The sequence below is a fragment of the Macaca fascicularis genome, chromosome 6, assembly GCF_037993035.2.
Source record: "Macaca fascicularis isolate 582-1 chromosome 6, T2T-MFA8v1.1".
NCBI lineage: Eukaryota > Metazoa > Chordata > Mammalia > Primates > Cercopithecidae > Macaca > Macaca fascicularis.
In genome coordinates, this window is record NC_088380.1 from 147,633,841 (window position 1) to 147,649,759 (window position 15,919).

The following is a 15,919-nucleotide window of genomic DNA, read 5'->3' on the forward strand; positions in this document are numbered from 1 at the left end:
CTGGAGCTATTCAGAGTCTTGTTCCATTGTACATTGTTTGCTCTCTAGACCTACTGCACAGCCGGCAGTTTGCTTTTCCCACTAACTTGGGAATTTATCTTCCTCTTGCATTTGATTTCCTCTTCTGGGATGTTACATCTTCCTCTTGTTTGGTTTTCTCCCTTAACTGTCAGAAGAATATTTGGTAATAAATCTTTTGATCATTTGAATATAAAAAATTTCAGATGTCAGAAACTCAAATGTCTATTTGAAGATTTTGTTGGGTGTGGAATTATAGGTTAGGAATTATTTGCTGCTAGTATTTTGAAGACATTCCTCTGTTGTCTTCTAATCACCAAAGTTGAGATGATCATCAACATTCTGATTACTCATTCTTTTCTGAGAAACTTTATTTTCCTTCTAGATCCCTGATTCTCAACCAATGGCAATTTTGCCATCTTTGGTAAATGTTTGGCAATTATCAAACTTTTGGCAATGTCTGCAAACATTTTTGATGGTCACAGCTGCCAACAGTGCTGAAGCTGAGAAACCCTGCTCCAGATATATTAAGGTTCTTGTATGTATCTCCAGTGTTCTAGAATTTCATCATTGTGTCATAGTGTAAGAATTTTGGTCTTTTATTGCACTAATTACTCAATGAGACTTGCCAATCTTGACACATGTTCTTCAGACTAGAACAGGCTTGTTAGGGATTTTTTAATTAAAAAATTATTTCCTCTACTAAATGGTTTTTGGTTTTTTATTCTGCAATTTCTGTTAGTTGTATAGTAACCTGGTTTGATATTTAATTTTTCTTATCCTTGTTCTATCTTCTGTCTTTATTTTCCTGGATTCCAGTAAATTTCCTCTATGGCTGAATTTTGAGCTTTTGCTATCATCATTTTACTTTCAAAAAGCTTTTTCTTGGTCTCTGCATATTTATTTCTATAGTAGCCTTGCAGTTTTAAAATTCTTTGGTGAGATACAATTCACATACCATAATATTCACTTTTTTAAAAATTGAGTTTGGTGGTTTTTAGTATATTCCAAGGGCTGCACAATTATTACCACTATCTAATTCCAGAACATTTTTCACATTTTCATCAGCACAAAAAAGAAACCTGTTATGCATAAGCAGTCAATCCCCATTCCCTCCTCCTTCCAGCCCCTGGAAACCACTAATCACCTTTATGTTTCTTTGGATTTGCCTGTTCTAGACATTTCATGTAAATTGAATCACAGAATATGTCTGGCTTCTTTCACTTAACATAATGTTTTCAAGGTTCATTCATGTTATAGCATGCATCAGCACTTTGTTCTTTTCTATGGCTAAATAATATCCCATTGTATGAATGTACCACATTTTGTTTGTTCATCAGTTGGTGGGCATTTGGGTTTATTTCCACCATTTGGCTATTATGAATAATGCTGCTAGGAACATTCATGTATGGGTTTTTGTGTGAACATGTTTTCATTTCTCTTGGGTGTATACCTAGGATTGGAATTACTGGGTCACATACTGACTCTATATAACTTTTGGAGGAATTATCAAACTGCTTTCCAAAGTGACTATACCATTTTACTTTCCTCTCAACAGTGTATGAGGGTTCCAATTTGTCTACATCCTCACCAACACTTATTTTTTGTTATTATAGCCATCTTAGAAGGTGTGAAGTAGTATCCTATTGTGGTTTGAATTGCATTTCCTAAATGACTAATGATGTTGTATTTCTCTTCATATGTTTATTGTTCATTGGAATATCTTCTTTAAAGAAATGTATACTCAAATTCTTTGCCAGTTATCTAATCTAATTTTTAAAATATTTTAATTGTGGAATGTTAGTAGTTCTTTATATATTCTAGATACTAGACTCTTATCACATACATGATTTACAAATTCTTTCTGCCATTCTCTGAGTTGTGTTTTCACTTTATTGGTAGTGTCTTTTGAAGTAAAAAAGATTTTTTAAAATTTTGATTAGCCCAATTATGTATTGTTTTCTTTTTTTTTGAGACAGAGTCTTGCTCTGTCGCCCAGACTGGAGTGCAGTGGTACAATCTCAGCTCACTGCAACCTCCGCCTCTTGGGTTTAAGTGATTCTCCTGCCTCAGCCTCCTGAGTAGCTGGGATTACAGGCGCCTGCCACCACGCCCAGCTGATTTTTTTGTATTTTTATTAGAGATGGGGTTTCACCATGTTGACCAGGCTGGTCTCAAACTCCTGACCTCAGGTGATCCACCCATCTCAGCCTTCCAAAGTGCTGGGATTACAGGCATGAGCCACTGTTCCCAGGCTATTTTTTCCTTTTATAAAATAAGGCACTTAAAAGTTGATAAACATTGTATGTTTGGGTGAGACTAACTGAGTGGTGGACCTCACCTTAGGGTAACAAAACAGGAAACATTTTATCTGGAGAAAAAATGTCAATATCTGTAAGTCTTTGCTCTTGGGCTCACATTGTTCTTCAGAGAGGAATTCAGTAAGGATGGGTAGGATGGAAGTTACTATAAACTTGACACCTAGCACTCTGTAAGCTCCTTGGTTTGAGAGAAAGTGTCTTAATTTTTTTTAGCCCACTTTCTCACTAAGATCTCAGTCCTGACCTAAGTTGTGCTGTTGTCCTTTAGTCCAGAGCCCTTCCTATTAAACCACTATGGATATTACACCTCCGATTTTCTGCCATGATGAGAAAAGGGAAAGTGCCTTGCTTCACTGACTAGGAAAGGAATTCTCAGATCTAAATACTCCTTATATATATTTTCAGCCAGTGTTGTTTTTAGCCTCTCCCTGGGTCCTCAATCTGGATTATTACTTTGGCTAGATTTGATTTTCTTACTAACTTTCCTCCTTTTCATTTGAGAGCAAAAAGAAAACTGTCAGTTACCAATTGTCTGTGTGCTTCGCATCTTCCAAAATTTTTGTGACATCTCTCCCCTACGGTTTACTCTCTTCCCATTATTTCTGTCTTTATAGCTTTGTTTATTTTAAACCCTTGCCCTCTATCATTTACATAAAGTTTCAGGAAAAAATTGAGAAAAACTAGTGTGCTCAAACCGGAGTAAAATGCAGTCCTTACTGTCAGTCATATTGTGCTAGTTTTCCTGTACCTGAATCATTTATGTTGTTTTATTGCTTGATTTGCTTGATTTCATCAGATGTCAGTCTTTAGATAAGAGTTCATAGGTGCTGTATTTTTTCACATGCTTGAGAAATACAGTTTAGCAGGGTATAAAATTTTTCAATGGATTTTCTTTTCCTCAAAGATTTGTTGACATTAAAGATAACATTAGTTCTTCTGTCATAGTTTCTACAGTCATCTATAAGTCATTTGATTTTTATCCTTAAGTAGTATTTTTTTCAGTAAGAATTCATCAGTACTAGCACAAGGTTTAATGAATTCTTTCCTGTTTGCTGCATTGTTGTCTTTGTACTTGAGCAACAGCTTGGCTATGTATAAAATAGTTGAGCCATAATTTATTTCCCTCAGAATCTTGTAGACATTTCAATTCTGTTTTGGTATGAAATGTTGCTCAGGGAAATTCTGAAGCCTGTTTGCTTCACCTGTAGGTAACTTGTTTTCTATCCTTGAAATTCATTATCTTTATCAGATTGTGTCTTGATTATAGTAATTACACATTACTTTTCCCTGGAACTCCTCGTGCCTTTTCAATCTGCTCATGCAGATATTTTCAAGTATATCATTTATTTATATATGGTAAGTATATTTTGTTTTAAAATCTGCCTTATAGTTCTAATATCTGAAGTTTGTGTGGGCCTATGCCTACTCTATTTTGTTTCTGCTCCTTCTCATGCATGATGTCTTTGTTTCTTTGTAGGACATGCATGGTTGATTGCCCTTGAAAATTTATTTGTGGGGTATCTACAAAGCCTAGGTTGCACATGTTCCATCTTTCAAAAGAGATTTTCATTTGTTTCAGCCAGGATATTGGAAACACTATCAATAGTGGACCATCACAAATTAATTAAATGGCTTAAGGCTCCTTGCATCTCAACCTATGTATATTCAAAATACAAATACACAAGAGGGCCACGTGCAGTGGTGCGCACCTGTAGTCCCAGCTACTCAGGAGGCTGAGGTGGGAAGATCACTTGAGCTCAGGAGTTCTATACCCACCTAGGCAGTATAGTAAGACCCCATCTCAATACACACACACACCCCAATATGTAGATACAACTTCCCAGGCATGGTTTTTTTTTTTTTTTTTTTTTTTTTTCTTCTGCTCTGCTTAACATCAGGGAGATTTCTATGTAATTCCCTGGAGTTGGAGGCTGAGGGCAGGTTTAGATTGCTTGTGTTTACACTGTATTTACATTATGGATGTATCCCTGAGGGGTCCCTTAATATGAAGAGGATCTTTCTATAATATGCTGCAACTGTGGTTACACCTGAGCCTTGATTTATATTTCTTTAATCCCACATAGCTTCAGATCAAAGCCTGAGTACAAATATTTTTAAATTCTCTGAGAGCATGAGAACTGTTGTTGTGATACTCTGTTTACCCCTCTATTACAGGCTTCCATAAGAAATTGGGCTTTTTCTGCCATTTTCTACTATGTTTTTGGCTCTTCATTAGTTTAGAAGTTTTTTCTTAAGTTTTGTCCATTATATTTTGTTTTCCTTAGGAGGGTCATATGAATTATCAATACTATCATTTTCAGAAATGACAAGCTCTGTCTAATGTTTATTCAACCTGAAGATTCAGTTTTTCCATCATTTCCATTATGTATTAATTAGGCTATTTTTCCTTTACATACATTGAATCCAATGTTTCATCAACTGAGTACTCTGCTCAGACAAATCAATAATCTCCCCTCTCCACTAGACAGTACTCTCTTCACAGAGAGGGCTCTTTATCTTATGGGCTTAGAAAAATATACACAGCCATTCATTGCTTAATAGCAGAAATACATTCTGAAAACTGTGTCATCAGGCAATTTCATTATTGTTCCAACATCATAGAGTGTACTTACACAAATCCAGATAATGTAGCCTACTATACACACCTAGGATACCCAGTAGAGCCTATTGTTCCTAGGCTGCAAACCTGTACATCATGTTACTGTACTGACTACTAGATAAAATTATAACACAATGGTGTTTGTGTATCTAAACATAGAACAGAAATGCATTGCACTATGACATTACTATAGGTATAGCATCACTAGGCAACAAAAATTTTTCAGCTCCATTATGATCTTCCAGGACCACCATTGTATATGCCATCCACGGTTGACCAAACATTGTTATGCAGCACATGGCTGTATTGAAATAAATGTAGGTGAATGAACGTTGAATAAAGTAATAAATAAATTTCAGTCTGTTATTTTATCTGGCTTAGTAAGCCTAAACATGATAACAAAATATTTTATTTCTTTATCTTTATAAAATACCCATTTATTATTTATAGTATTTGATATTTGCTTTGTTCACCTAATAATATGTCATTTAAAATATGTGACCCAGCTTTCATTTTTAACATTTACAATGTGATGTTGAGCCCTTTATTATTTCTTTACAAATAATACATTTTTAAAACTAATTTTGACTTACTGTGTTACACATGAAGGGAGGAAGAAAGATTTTTATTCACCTTCAGACCATGTTCTGCTTTTTAAAAAAGATATACATCAAATTTATCAAACACTTTTATCTTTAGTCTCTCAGGAGTACATCAGAAATTTTTTATTCTCCCCTATTCTTAAACTAAGTTGTATCAGATTAAGGGACTAGTACCTTAAAGCTTTGATGATTTTATGTTTCACACTTTTTTTTCTTTTACGAACTCTAATTGAGAGGCTCCTATTACTTATAATTTGAGTGAAGGAATAAAATTTTGAGTTTGGATGAATTATTCAGAGTTCAGGACAAAAACCAAAAACTACTCTGTGTGTCTCTAACCAAAACCAAAAAGGATATCAGCTACAAGAACTTAGATGCTTATATAAAATCACTGGAAGAACTGGACAAGCAGAAGAAAGACAGTCAGCACTGAAATGGTTCTGAAGGCATATGACCACAGCTGCAGCACAGGAATCAGGAAGCTGATGCTACTACTACTACCAAAGTTGTTGCTCCCACAGTGCCCTCTCCCACCTCCAAAACTGATGGCTGCACACTGACACAGAGTGTCTGGATGCCACAGTGGTCTCCAGTTCCCTATGAAGGTGATGGCTAAACAGAGGAATGCTGACTTGGCTGCAAGCATTCACATCTTTCTGACCTTATTGGTGAACAGTGGAAGACAACCTTTGCCTGTATTCTAAGACTCACATGAAGGAATCTCATTGGTAAAACCTAAGTTACATACAGAATAATAATTCTAAGAAGTCTGAAAAATGGAGTTTTATGCTTTCTAGACCCTGAATTTTTAAAAAATTTATAAAATGAAACAGGAATTGATGGCATATTCCGTATAGTACACTGGGGAAACATTGTTCAAAAGGCCTTGTCCTAGCATTTGAATTAATTTCTCTATTGCTTCGTAGGCTTAGCATTCAGTGAAGAAGGATTCTTTTGGATACAAGCCACACTGCCAATAAGGAGAGAGGCAGTCATATGTTCCTTTAATAACTGCTCTGAACTGGATAACTTTTTTGACCCTATCTGTTCCTAGTGGGCAGTTGGGGCAATAGGTCAGGTCTAAGTGGGTATGATATAGATGGCTACTTTAACCCAAATATACATTCTCCCCTTATTTATTACTAATATACTTCTGATTTTAGCTGCTTATGTAGGTATGTGAGCTATAGATTATATTCTTCAACCTCTCTTGAAGCCAGGTGTCATCTTGTAACTCAATCATAGACTGTGAGATAAAAGCAAGCACGAGTGCCATGGAGTACCTTATGGAAATAATCTTTTAAAAAAGTGAAAGCACACCCTTTCCTTCCTCTTTTTGTTGGCATGAATGGGGATGTAATGACTGGTTATTAGGCAACTATATTGGACAATGAAGTAAAGGCCATGTCCTGAAGATAGCAAATCAATGATGGAACCAGACTGGGTCCCATATATCATGGAGTGCATTTCAGCCACTAGCCTTCTTTTATATTTTGTTTAAGTCATTGTTATTATGACTTTGTCTGTAACTTCAGGCTAATTTGATATAGAACGTAGATCTATAAGTTATATAGAATATAATTCTAGCTGATATAAGAAGTTTCTTTAATAAAGTGATATTTAAGGTAAGAGTAAAAAGGTGAATAGAGAAAAATGTAAAACTTACATGCATATTTTAGAAATCAAGGTTTATTGAGAAAAAAGGAACAAAGTAAATGACTCAGAATAAAAACAAGAATTTTTTAAAATAAGGAAAATTAAAGGAATGAATTAAAAATATGAAAGCACAAATTGATTATACAGAAGAAAACCACATAATATTTGACCAATTAAACAAAAAGTTATTTCTTTAAAAAAGCCAAGGATATTTTAGGTTCTATGTATAACTGATGTATGAGACATGTACCTTTCATTTGGCTCCCTCTAAAAATGCACTAAGAAAAAGTGAACAGATATTTTCAGAAACAAACTTAATAAGGATGAAGAGAATAATGTAGAAGACAACAGGGAAAACTCTTAGAAGTTGGAAAACAGATGAATGATTTAGTAGACCTGACAAATCAACTACCAGTTGTAGTGTAAATGGGAAGAGCTGAGAATCAATCCTGTTTAGACTATGGGTCTAGAATCAATTCTGTTTAGATGGTGGGACATACAGAGGCATCTGAAATGTCAATCCTAGATCCTCTGGAAATGATAGTAGCATGCCAAATAAAAAAGATTGTGTTAAAGCTCCCTGTAAAGCAGTTAAATCTCTAGCAGTTAGATCACATTTCCCCACTCCAGTCACTGAGTAACCTACCTATCCCCTTGACCCTAACAGAAGTCTGGAGTTTTATTTTCTGATGAGTACAAAAAGCAGGGTTATTATATGAGAGGTGCTGCCAACAAAATGGAGGGCATGGGTAATATGGATAGCAAAAGTAAGTAACCATCTAAATATTGAATTCTGGTTGATTGTTAAAATGCTATGATAGTCATTAGAACCAATTACAAATATTTTGGTTCTCCCCTTCTTGGACATATGGTAGAATTTCAATTCTATTTCTTTTTAAATATGTATAGCCATGTAATTTTCTTTGGTTAATAAAATGTGAGAAGTGACATATATCCATTCTGGGCTGAAGTTTTTGGAGGCACGGTTTAACACATCTTCTTTTCCCACTATAGTGATCACGGAAGTATATGTGAAGATGGAATCTTCACAAGTTTAGATCCTTGACTGACTGCAGTGAGGAGGGCCCCAGGCTGAACTATATAGGGTATATAATATAAGAAAGAAATCAACTTTCATTGTGTTAAGCTGTTGAGATTTGGGGAAGTTGTTTGGTATTGAAGCATAACTTAGCCTATCTTGATGCAAAACTGTACTCCTCTTCACCCACTTAATCCTTCACCTTTTCCAATCTATATCTTTTCCTTTTTGATGGGGGATTTTAAAGGGTGCGGTAATCTGGCCAGTCCAACTAGAAAGACCTAATCACACTGACATTGAGGTTTCCCTATCCATCAGTGCTCCCAGTTCACTTTAGAATGAAAACTCAAAGTGGACAAGAATTACGAACCTACTCAGAGCCATCACTCAGCTCTGTAGTCTCCCAAATTAAATTAAGAACAAACACATGAAGAAAGTTTCTGAAAAGTCATACAGAAATTAAAGAAAAGCAAAGAGTAAAAAGGTAACTTGGAGAAAATGGAAAGTCTGCAGCAAGAAGAAAACTTGGGGGAAAAGCTATTATTAATATCATCAGATGAAAAAAGAAGTTACTGCATCTAAGAAATAAGTCCAAAAGAGAGCTCTTTAAATAAAAGAGATAAGTCTAGGAAAATACTAACCTAATAAAGAAATAAAAATAAAAATAAAAATAAGGGCTTGAAGACAAAGTTAAGAAAACGTTCAAGAAAATACTGCAAAAATATTTTAAAATGGCAAGTAGGAGAGAAAAAAATAAAGAAATTAGAGAACCATACCAGAGGTCTAACATCTGAATTACAGAAATTCTAAAAAAGGAATGGGAGTTAGATTATTAATGAAATAATTTAAGGAGATTTCTAAGATCAGGAGGAAATTAGTTTCCTAGATGAAATGTCTCATCAATTATACTGTACAATGGATGGAAAATAACCCCAAGCCAAAACATGTAATTGTTTAATTTTAAAATTCTTGGGACAATGACACATAGAAGATAAGAAATAAGATTAGCTTTAGACTTCTTAGCAAACAGATTGGCTTGGAAATCTCATTGACAAAACAAAAATTCTGAAGAAAAATTATTTTCAAGCTAAAACTCTATACTTAGTCAAACTACTAATCAAGTTTGAGGGTAGAATAAAGACATTTTAGTACATTTAAGATCACAAAAACATTTAACTCTGAAACACCCTTCTCTGAAAACTACTGGAAGATATCTATCAAAATGAGAGCCCAATTCAAGACAGAAGAAACAGAAATGAGAAGATCCAAAGCAGGACAGAAGTGAAATGAATCTCTGGGTGATGTTGAAGGAGGATCCCAGGATGACAACTGAGTCTCAGGCATAATGAACAACTAGTCCAGTAAGGAGCTATTTGACTCGAGAGACAGGGATTTTGAAGGATATCATTAGCAATCCTCTTAACATTGTATCATCTTTTCAATCATATGAACCTACTGGAGGATGTGGTCTAGTTAATTCCACAGAGTAAACTGAAAAAGGGCAAGTTATAAAATCCCAGAACTAGCAAACACATCCAGTATAAAAGGCAAAGAATTCCAAGAATGAGAGCAAAGAAAAAATCCAGAATGATAGCTGTGCAGTAGGCATAGAAAGCAACTGCCCTATTCAAAGAAAAATGGAAGTCTCAGGAGGAATGGAAATGACTATGGGGAAAATTGTGCTGAGAGGCAATTGTATCTGTGGGATGAATAAGTGATAGGGATTAAAAAAATCAATAAATGAAAAGGCAAGACAATTATTAACTTCAAGAAAAAATTGAAAAAGAAAATATAATTAATGCACAATAATGCTCCCAATATATGGTAAGTAAAAGAAAATCTGAAATACCTAAAATGTAATCTAACATAATAAGGAGTCAACTGATAATTTCTAAAATTAATTTATCAAAATATATCAGAAAACAGATTAGTGACCAAAGAGATAACTAAAAGTTTTAAAATGGCTACCTCTTAGGAGGGGAACTAAGAAAAGTGATGTGGAAAAGGGCAGAAAAGCATTGTATTTTATTATAAGCCTCTTAGTGCTATTTAATTTTGGACAAGGTCACATATTATTTTGAAAAAAATGCATTTCGAAATATCAGTAGAGCTCTTGCAAGTCTCAGCAAGAACAAAAAGGAGATAAAATGCTAAACATCACTAACAAAAATAGGGATACAATTAAAGGTAAATAACACAATGAAAACATGCCAAGAAATTTGCAAACTAGATAAAATGATTTTCAAAATAAAATGCAAGTTACTTAAAAATACAAAACCTGAACAGATTAATAACCAAAGGTAAAATGTACATGGTAGTCATAGATCTACTGCAAGTGAAGTCACCAAACCTAACCAGTTTAAAAGGCAAGTTGGAATTAAGCATGTAGAAACATAGAATAATATAATTATTAAAACTATTGTATAAAATAGATAAAAAGCTCCTTAACACATTCTGTGATGCCAGTATAACAGTTTAATACCAAAGCCATAAAAGGCAAACACACCCAAGGAAAACAACATTAACTAGAAAAATCCTAAAACCATGTTGACACATCATATCTATTTGTGCACTAAAACAATAATACATTATGGTTAAATGCCATTTATATCAATAACTCAATAATTCAGAAACTAAAGAATAACTGCATTATTTCAACAGCTATCAAAAATCACTTCAAAATATGAAAGAATAAAAAGAAAACTTTCTTGATTCAAAAAAGGAATATTTACCCCAAATTGAGATCAACCATCATAGTTGAAGATGAAATGCTAGAAGCACTTCCACAAATGCAAGATTGACCTACTTGCTACTACTAATTTTAAGAGTATTCATTGGATATTGGAGATTCTAGTCACTGGAATTATAGATGAACAATAATTTCTATATAATACTTAAAGCAGGTGAAGGACGAAGGTCGGGTTGGGGGAAGGCAGAAAGTGTTCCAAGAAATATCACAGGTAAAGAGTAAGACCTGGAAAGTGGAATAATTGTTTAATTCACAAGAAATTGGAAAAAGGTCAATTATTCTGCCATATTCACTTTATTATTGTTAAATACTTGACAAATAAATAAAATGTCCCCAACGAATATTTGTTGACTTCAAGGAAGAGGCTTCATTTTCTCATATATATTTTTATTATCCATTTTTAAAATAGGAGGTTTTCTTAGAATTTCGGTAGGGAGCCAGAGTTTAGTTGCATGCCCCTAGATTTAAGAAGACAATAAATTAATTCTTCTACGAATCCAGATTATCACAGGGGAAAACGACATCAGCTTTTACTTACTAGCATTACTGTGACCATTTGAGGATAAAGATGGAATGAAACAGCAAAGAACCCGGGGACAAATCACTCTTGTTGCAGAATTCCTTCAATCCGCCATCTTTTTCCTCTAGTCTTCATAACGGGAATAACACCCACAAAACGCAAGGTGGCGCTGCTGGCTAAAAAGAGAGAGAAAAATACCTTCCCAAAGAAAGGATGTTACAGATTCCAGAGTAAAAACGAAATCTGAAAAGTGTAGGAAAGGAAAAGGTGGTAATAGGAATTGGGGGAAAGTAAGGATCCTTCCCCACAAACATTGGTATTATTCAGCTCATTTCAAAGGATTCGGCTGCTGCCATTTGTGAGAGCTGCTGGAGGCTGAGTGGAAGTCATTTTGAAAGACTAATCCAAGGAAGAATGGAGGCCAGAGTAGTGCCTGCTGTGCAGAGAAGGCAAGTCCTATTTCTTTGTGTTTTTCTGGGAATGTCTTTGGCTGGCGCCGAACCGCTTCGGTATTTTGTGGCGGAGGAAACCGAGAGAGGCACCTTTCTTACCAACTTGGCGAAAGACCTAGGGTTAGGGGTAGGGGAACTGAGAGCCCGGGGAACTAGAATTGTTTCAGACCAGAACTTGCCATTTTTACTGCTCAATCCGCTTACTGCTGATTTAATTCTAAATGAGAAATTGGACCGAGAGGAACTGTGTGGCCCCAGAGAGCCCTGTGTGCTGCCTTTCCAGTTGTTACTGGAAAAACCTTTTCAGATTTTCCGTGCTGAACTAAGGGTCAGAGACATCAATGATCACTCTCCAGTATTTCTAGACAGAGAGATTTCCTTGAAAATATTAGAAAGTACAACTCCAGGGGCGGCATTTCTCCTAGAAAGTGCACAGGATTCAGATGTTGGAACCAACAGCCTGAGTAACTACACCATCAGCCCCAATGCGTATTTCCATATTAATGTCCATGATAGTGGGGAGGGGAATATCTATCCCGAATTGGTGCTGAATCAAGTGCTGGATCGGGAAGAGATACCAGAGTTCAGTTTAACCCTCACCGCTTTAGATGGCGGCTCTCCTCCCAGATCAGGGACGGCCCTCGTACGCATCCTGGTTCTAGACATAAATGACAACGCCCCTGATTTTCTGCAGTCGCTTTACCAAGTGCAGGTGCCCGAAAATAGCCCCGTTGGTTCCATAGTTGTCTCCGTGTCAGCCAGAGATTTAGATACCGGAAGTAATGGGGAAATAGCCTATGCATTTTCTTATGCCACTGAAATAATTCTCAAAACGTTTCAAATTAATCCAACATCTGGCAGTCTTCATCTTAAAGCGGAACTGGACTATGAGGCAATTCAAACTTACACATTAACTATTCAGGCCAAAGACGGCGGCGGGCTTTCTGGAAAATGCACTGTGGTGGTTGAGGTAACAGATATAAACGATAATCGACCTGAGCTGCTCCTGTCTTCACTTACTAGCCCAATTGCAGAAAACTCATCCGAGACAGTCGTGGCTGTTTTTAGGATTAGAGACAGAGATTCTGGGAACAATGGAAAGACAGCGTGCTCCATCCAGGACGATCTCCCCTTCATCCTGAAGCCATCTGTAGAGAACTTCTATACTCTGGTAACAGAGAAACCTTTGGATCGAGAGAGGAACACTGAGTACAACATCACCATCACCGTCACCGACTTGGGGACACCCAGGCTGAAAACTGAGCACAACATAACCGTGCTGGTCTCCGACGTCAATGACAACGCCCCCGCCTTCACCCAAACCTCCTACACCCTGTTCGTCCGCGAGAACAACAGCCCCGCCCTGCACATCGGCAGCGTCAGCGCCACAGACAGGGACTCAGGCTCCAACGCCCAGGTCACCTACTCGCTATTGCCGCCCCAGGACCCGCACCTGCCCCTCTCCTCCCTGGTCTCCATCAACGCGGACAACGGCCACCTGTTTGCCCTCAGGTCGCTGGACTACGAGGCCCTGCAGGCGTTCGAGTTCCGCGTGGGTGCTGCAGACCGCGGGTCCCCGGCGCTGAGCAGCGAGGCCCTGGTGCGCGTGCTGGTGTTGGACGCCAACGACAACTCGCCCTTCGTGCTGTACCCTCTGCAGAACGGCTCCGCGCCCTGTACCGAGTTGGTGCCCCGGGCGGCCGAGCCGGGCTACCTGGTGACCAAGGTGGTGGCGGTGGACGGCGACTCGGGCCAGAACGCCTGGCTGTCGTACCAGCTGCTCAAGGCCACGGAGCCCGGGCTGTTCGGTGTGTGGGCGCACAATGGCGAGGTGCGCACCGCCAGGCTGCTGAGCGAGCGCGACGCGGCCAAGCACAGGCTGGTGGTGCTGGTCAAGGACAATGGCGAGCCTCCGCGCTCGGCCACCGCCACGCTGCACGTGCTCCTGGTGGACGGCTTCTCCCAGCCCTACCTGCCGCTCCCGGAGGCGGTCCCGGTCCAGGACCAGGACGACTCGCTCACCGTCTACCTGGTGGTGGCGTTGGCCTCGGTGTCGTCGCTCTTCCTCTTGTCGGTGCTCCTGTTCGTGGCGGTGCGGCTGTGCAGGAGGAGCAGGGCGGCCTCGGTGGGTCGCTGCTCGGTGCCCGAGGGCCCCTTTCCAGGACATCTGGTGGACGTGAGCCACACTGGGACCCTTTCCCAGAGCTACCAGTATGAGGTGTGTCTGACTGGAGGCTCCAGGACAAATGAGTTCAAGTTTCTGAAGCCAATTATCCCCAACCTGCTACCCCAGAGCACAGGTAGGGAAGTTGAAGAAAATCGCCCATTTCAGAATAATTTGGGTTTCTGATAAAGAATGAAAATAAATCCGCGTCTGTGAATACATTTTTGATTAGGAATTTATTGTGAGGTGCCTGTAAAGGAATGTCTTTAGATCATTTCAAATATGTACTCTTGAAGACAAGAAATAAATATCTATACATAGAATAGGATCCTGATTTAGTACCAAGAACCCTTCATAAAGCATCAAATGTATATGTGTAACGTTTTATGTCAAACAATTATGCTTAATATACAGTCCATTAAATGTAAGTCTTGTTTAAGATATTTTAAATTGCTTTCCATTTTTTTCAATCTCTACTGAGACTTTCTGAGTTGATTAGAATGCTGTATGAGTGTACATACCCTAGTCTCAGCATAGACTGTAGATCTTTTTAAGCATTTTTAAAAAACGTTTTTAATGCATCATACACTATTTTAACACTTTTAATCTGAGAAGCATATGAGGCATGTTATTTTAGGAATGAACAAATAGATGGTCTTAGAGAGTCAATAAGTTCACTAAAGTGCACTAATAAGTGACAAAACTGATCATCCATCCCAGATCTGTCTGACTCTGGGTCAGTGACCCTGCTCTAATTCCATACTGTTTTCTGTCATTAGATATCACCTGGCAAGTTTCTGCCTAATTAAGGAGAAGAAGTCTTTTATCATATTTATACTACTGTTCAATCTTTTCTATATTTAGAAATAATAATGTACATATTTATCTATAGTTTTCTTATAAACCAAAAGTCCTGCTTTTCTGGGTCAATTTTCAACTATTATTACTAATGCTCTAATCTGTCCAAACTCAAGTGAAAAACAAAATTGAAAGGGCAACCTGTGCCTTCTCCTTGTCCTCAGAATATATGACTTTCATTTCACAGAAAAAGATTAATGGTCCTGAGTAGGAATATTACATAATATTGATTGCATCATTAGTTAATTATTTTCTTTACATTGTAGATTTTCTGGCATCACCCATACTTAACATTTGTAATACATTTTCCTGATTTGAAAGTTTGTTTTTAAAAGTTTTCTATTAATTATTGTGTACTATTGAATCAGGAAAATCTAAGAAAAATAATAGTTTTAAATGCATAATATCAAAGAGAAACATAGATGTTCATTAAATTTTTAGAAATTCTGGGAACTTAAGGAAAATCACTTTTTAAATAAAAATTTACAACTGATTTTTATTTTTAAAATATCTAGATAATTTTTGCATGGTTGTGTTCTGAAAATATTATAATTTAGTGCTGGTAACTCTAATAAAGGTAGTATTACCGTATATCACTGGTGGGATAGAATCTAAAGGCAAAAAAAACAAAAAACAAAAAAAACCCACATCACAGCAGTAAAATCTTAAAATGCTTTCATGGTCTTAGGACAAAATTATCTAATTTCTCCAACAAATAAATGGCATGAAAAACAGGAGGAGAGAAGTCTACACTAGGAAAGAGATTAGGAGATCTATCAATCAAATGTAATGTGTAGATCTTGTCTGGATCTTGTTTCAAACATCAGCAATGACTTTGAAACACTTGGATGAGTTTTAATATAGATGGATATTAAGTAATACTAACTTAATTTTAGGTATAATAATGACATTGTACTTAA

At 37.1% G+C, this 15,919-nt stretch overlaps 1 protein-coding gene across 1 annotated transcript; it reads left to right on the plus strand.

The window, feature by feature from the left end:
- Positions 1–11,752: 11,752 nt before the first annotated feature.
- On the plus strand, positions 11,753–14,584 carry PCDHB7 (protocadherin beta 7). The gene has a single exon (XM_045394339.3). It carries the CDS (start codon positions 11,940–11,942, stop codon positions 14,325–14,327), a length of 2,388 nt encoding a protein of 795 aa, XP_045250274.2. The 5' UTR covers positions 11,753–11,939; the 3' UTR covers positions 14,328–14,584.
- Positions 14,585–15,919: the final 1,335 nt, after the last annotated feature.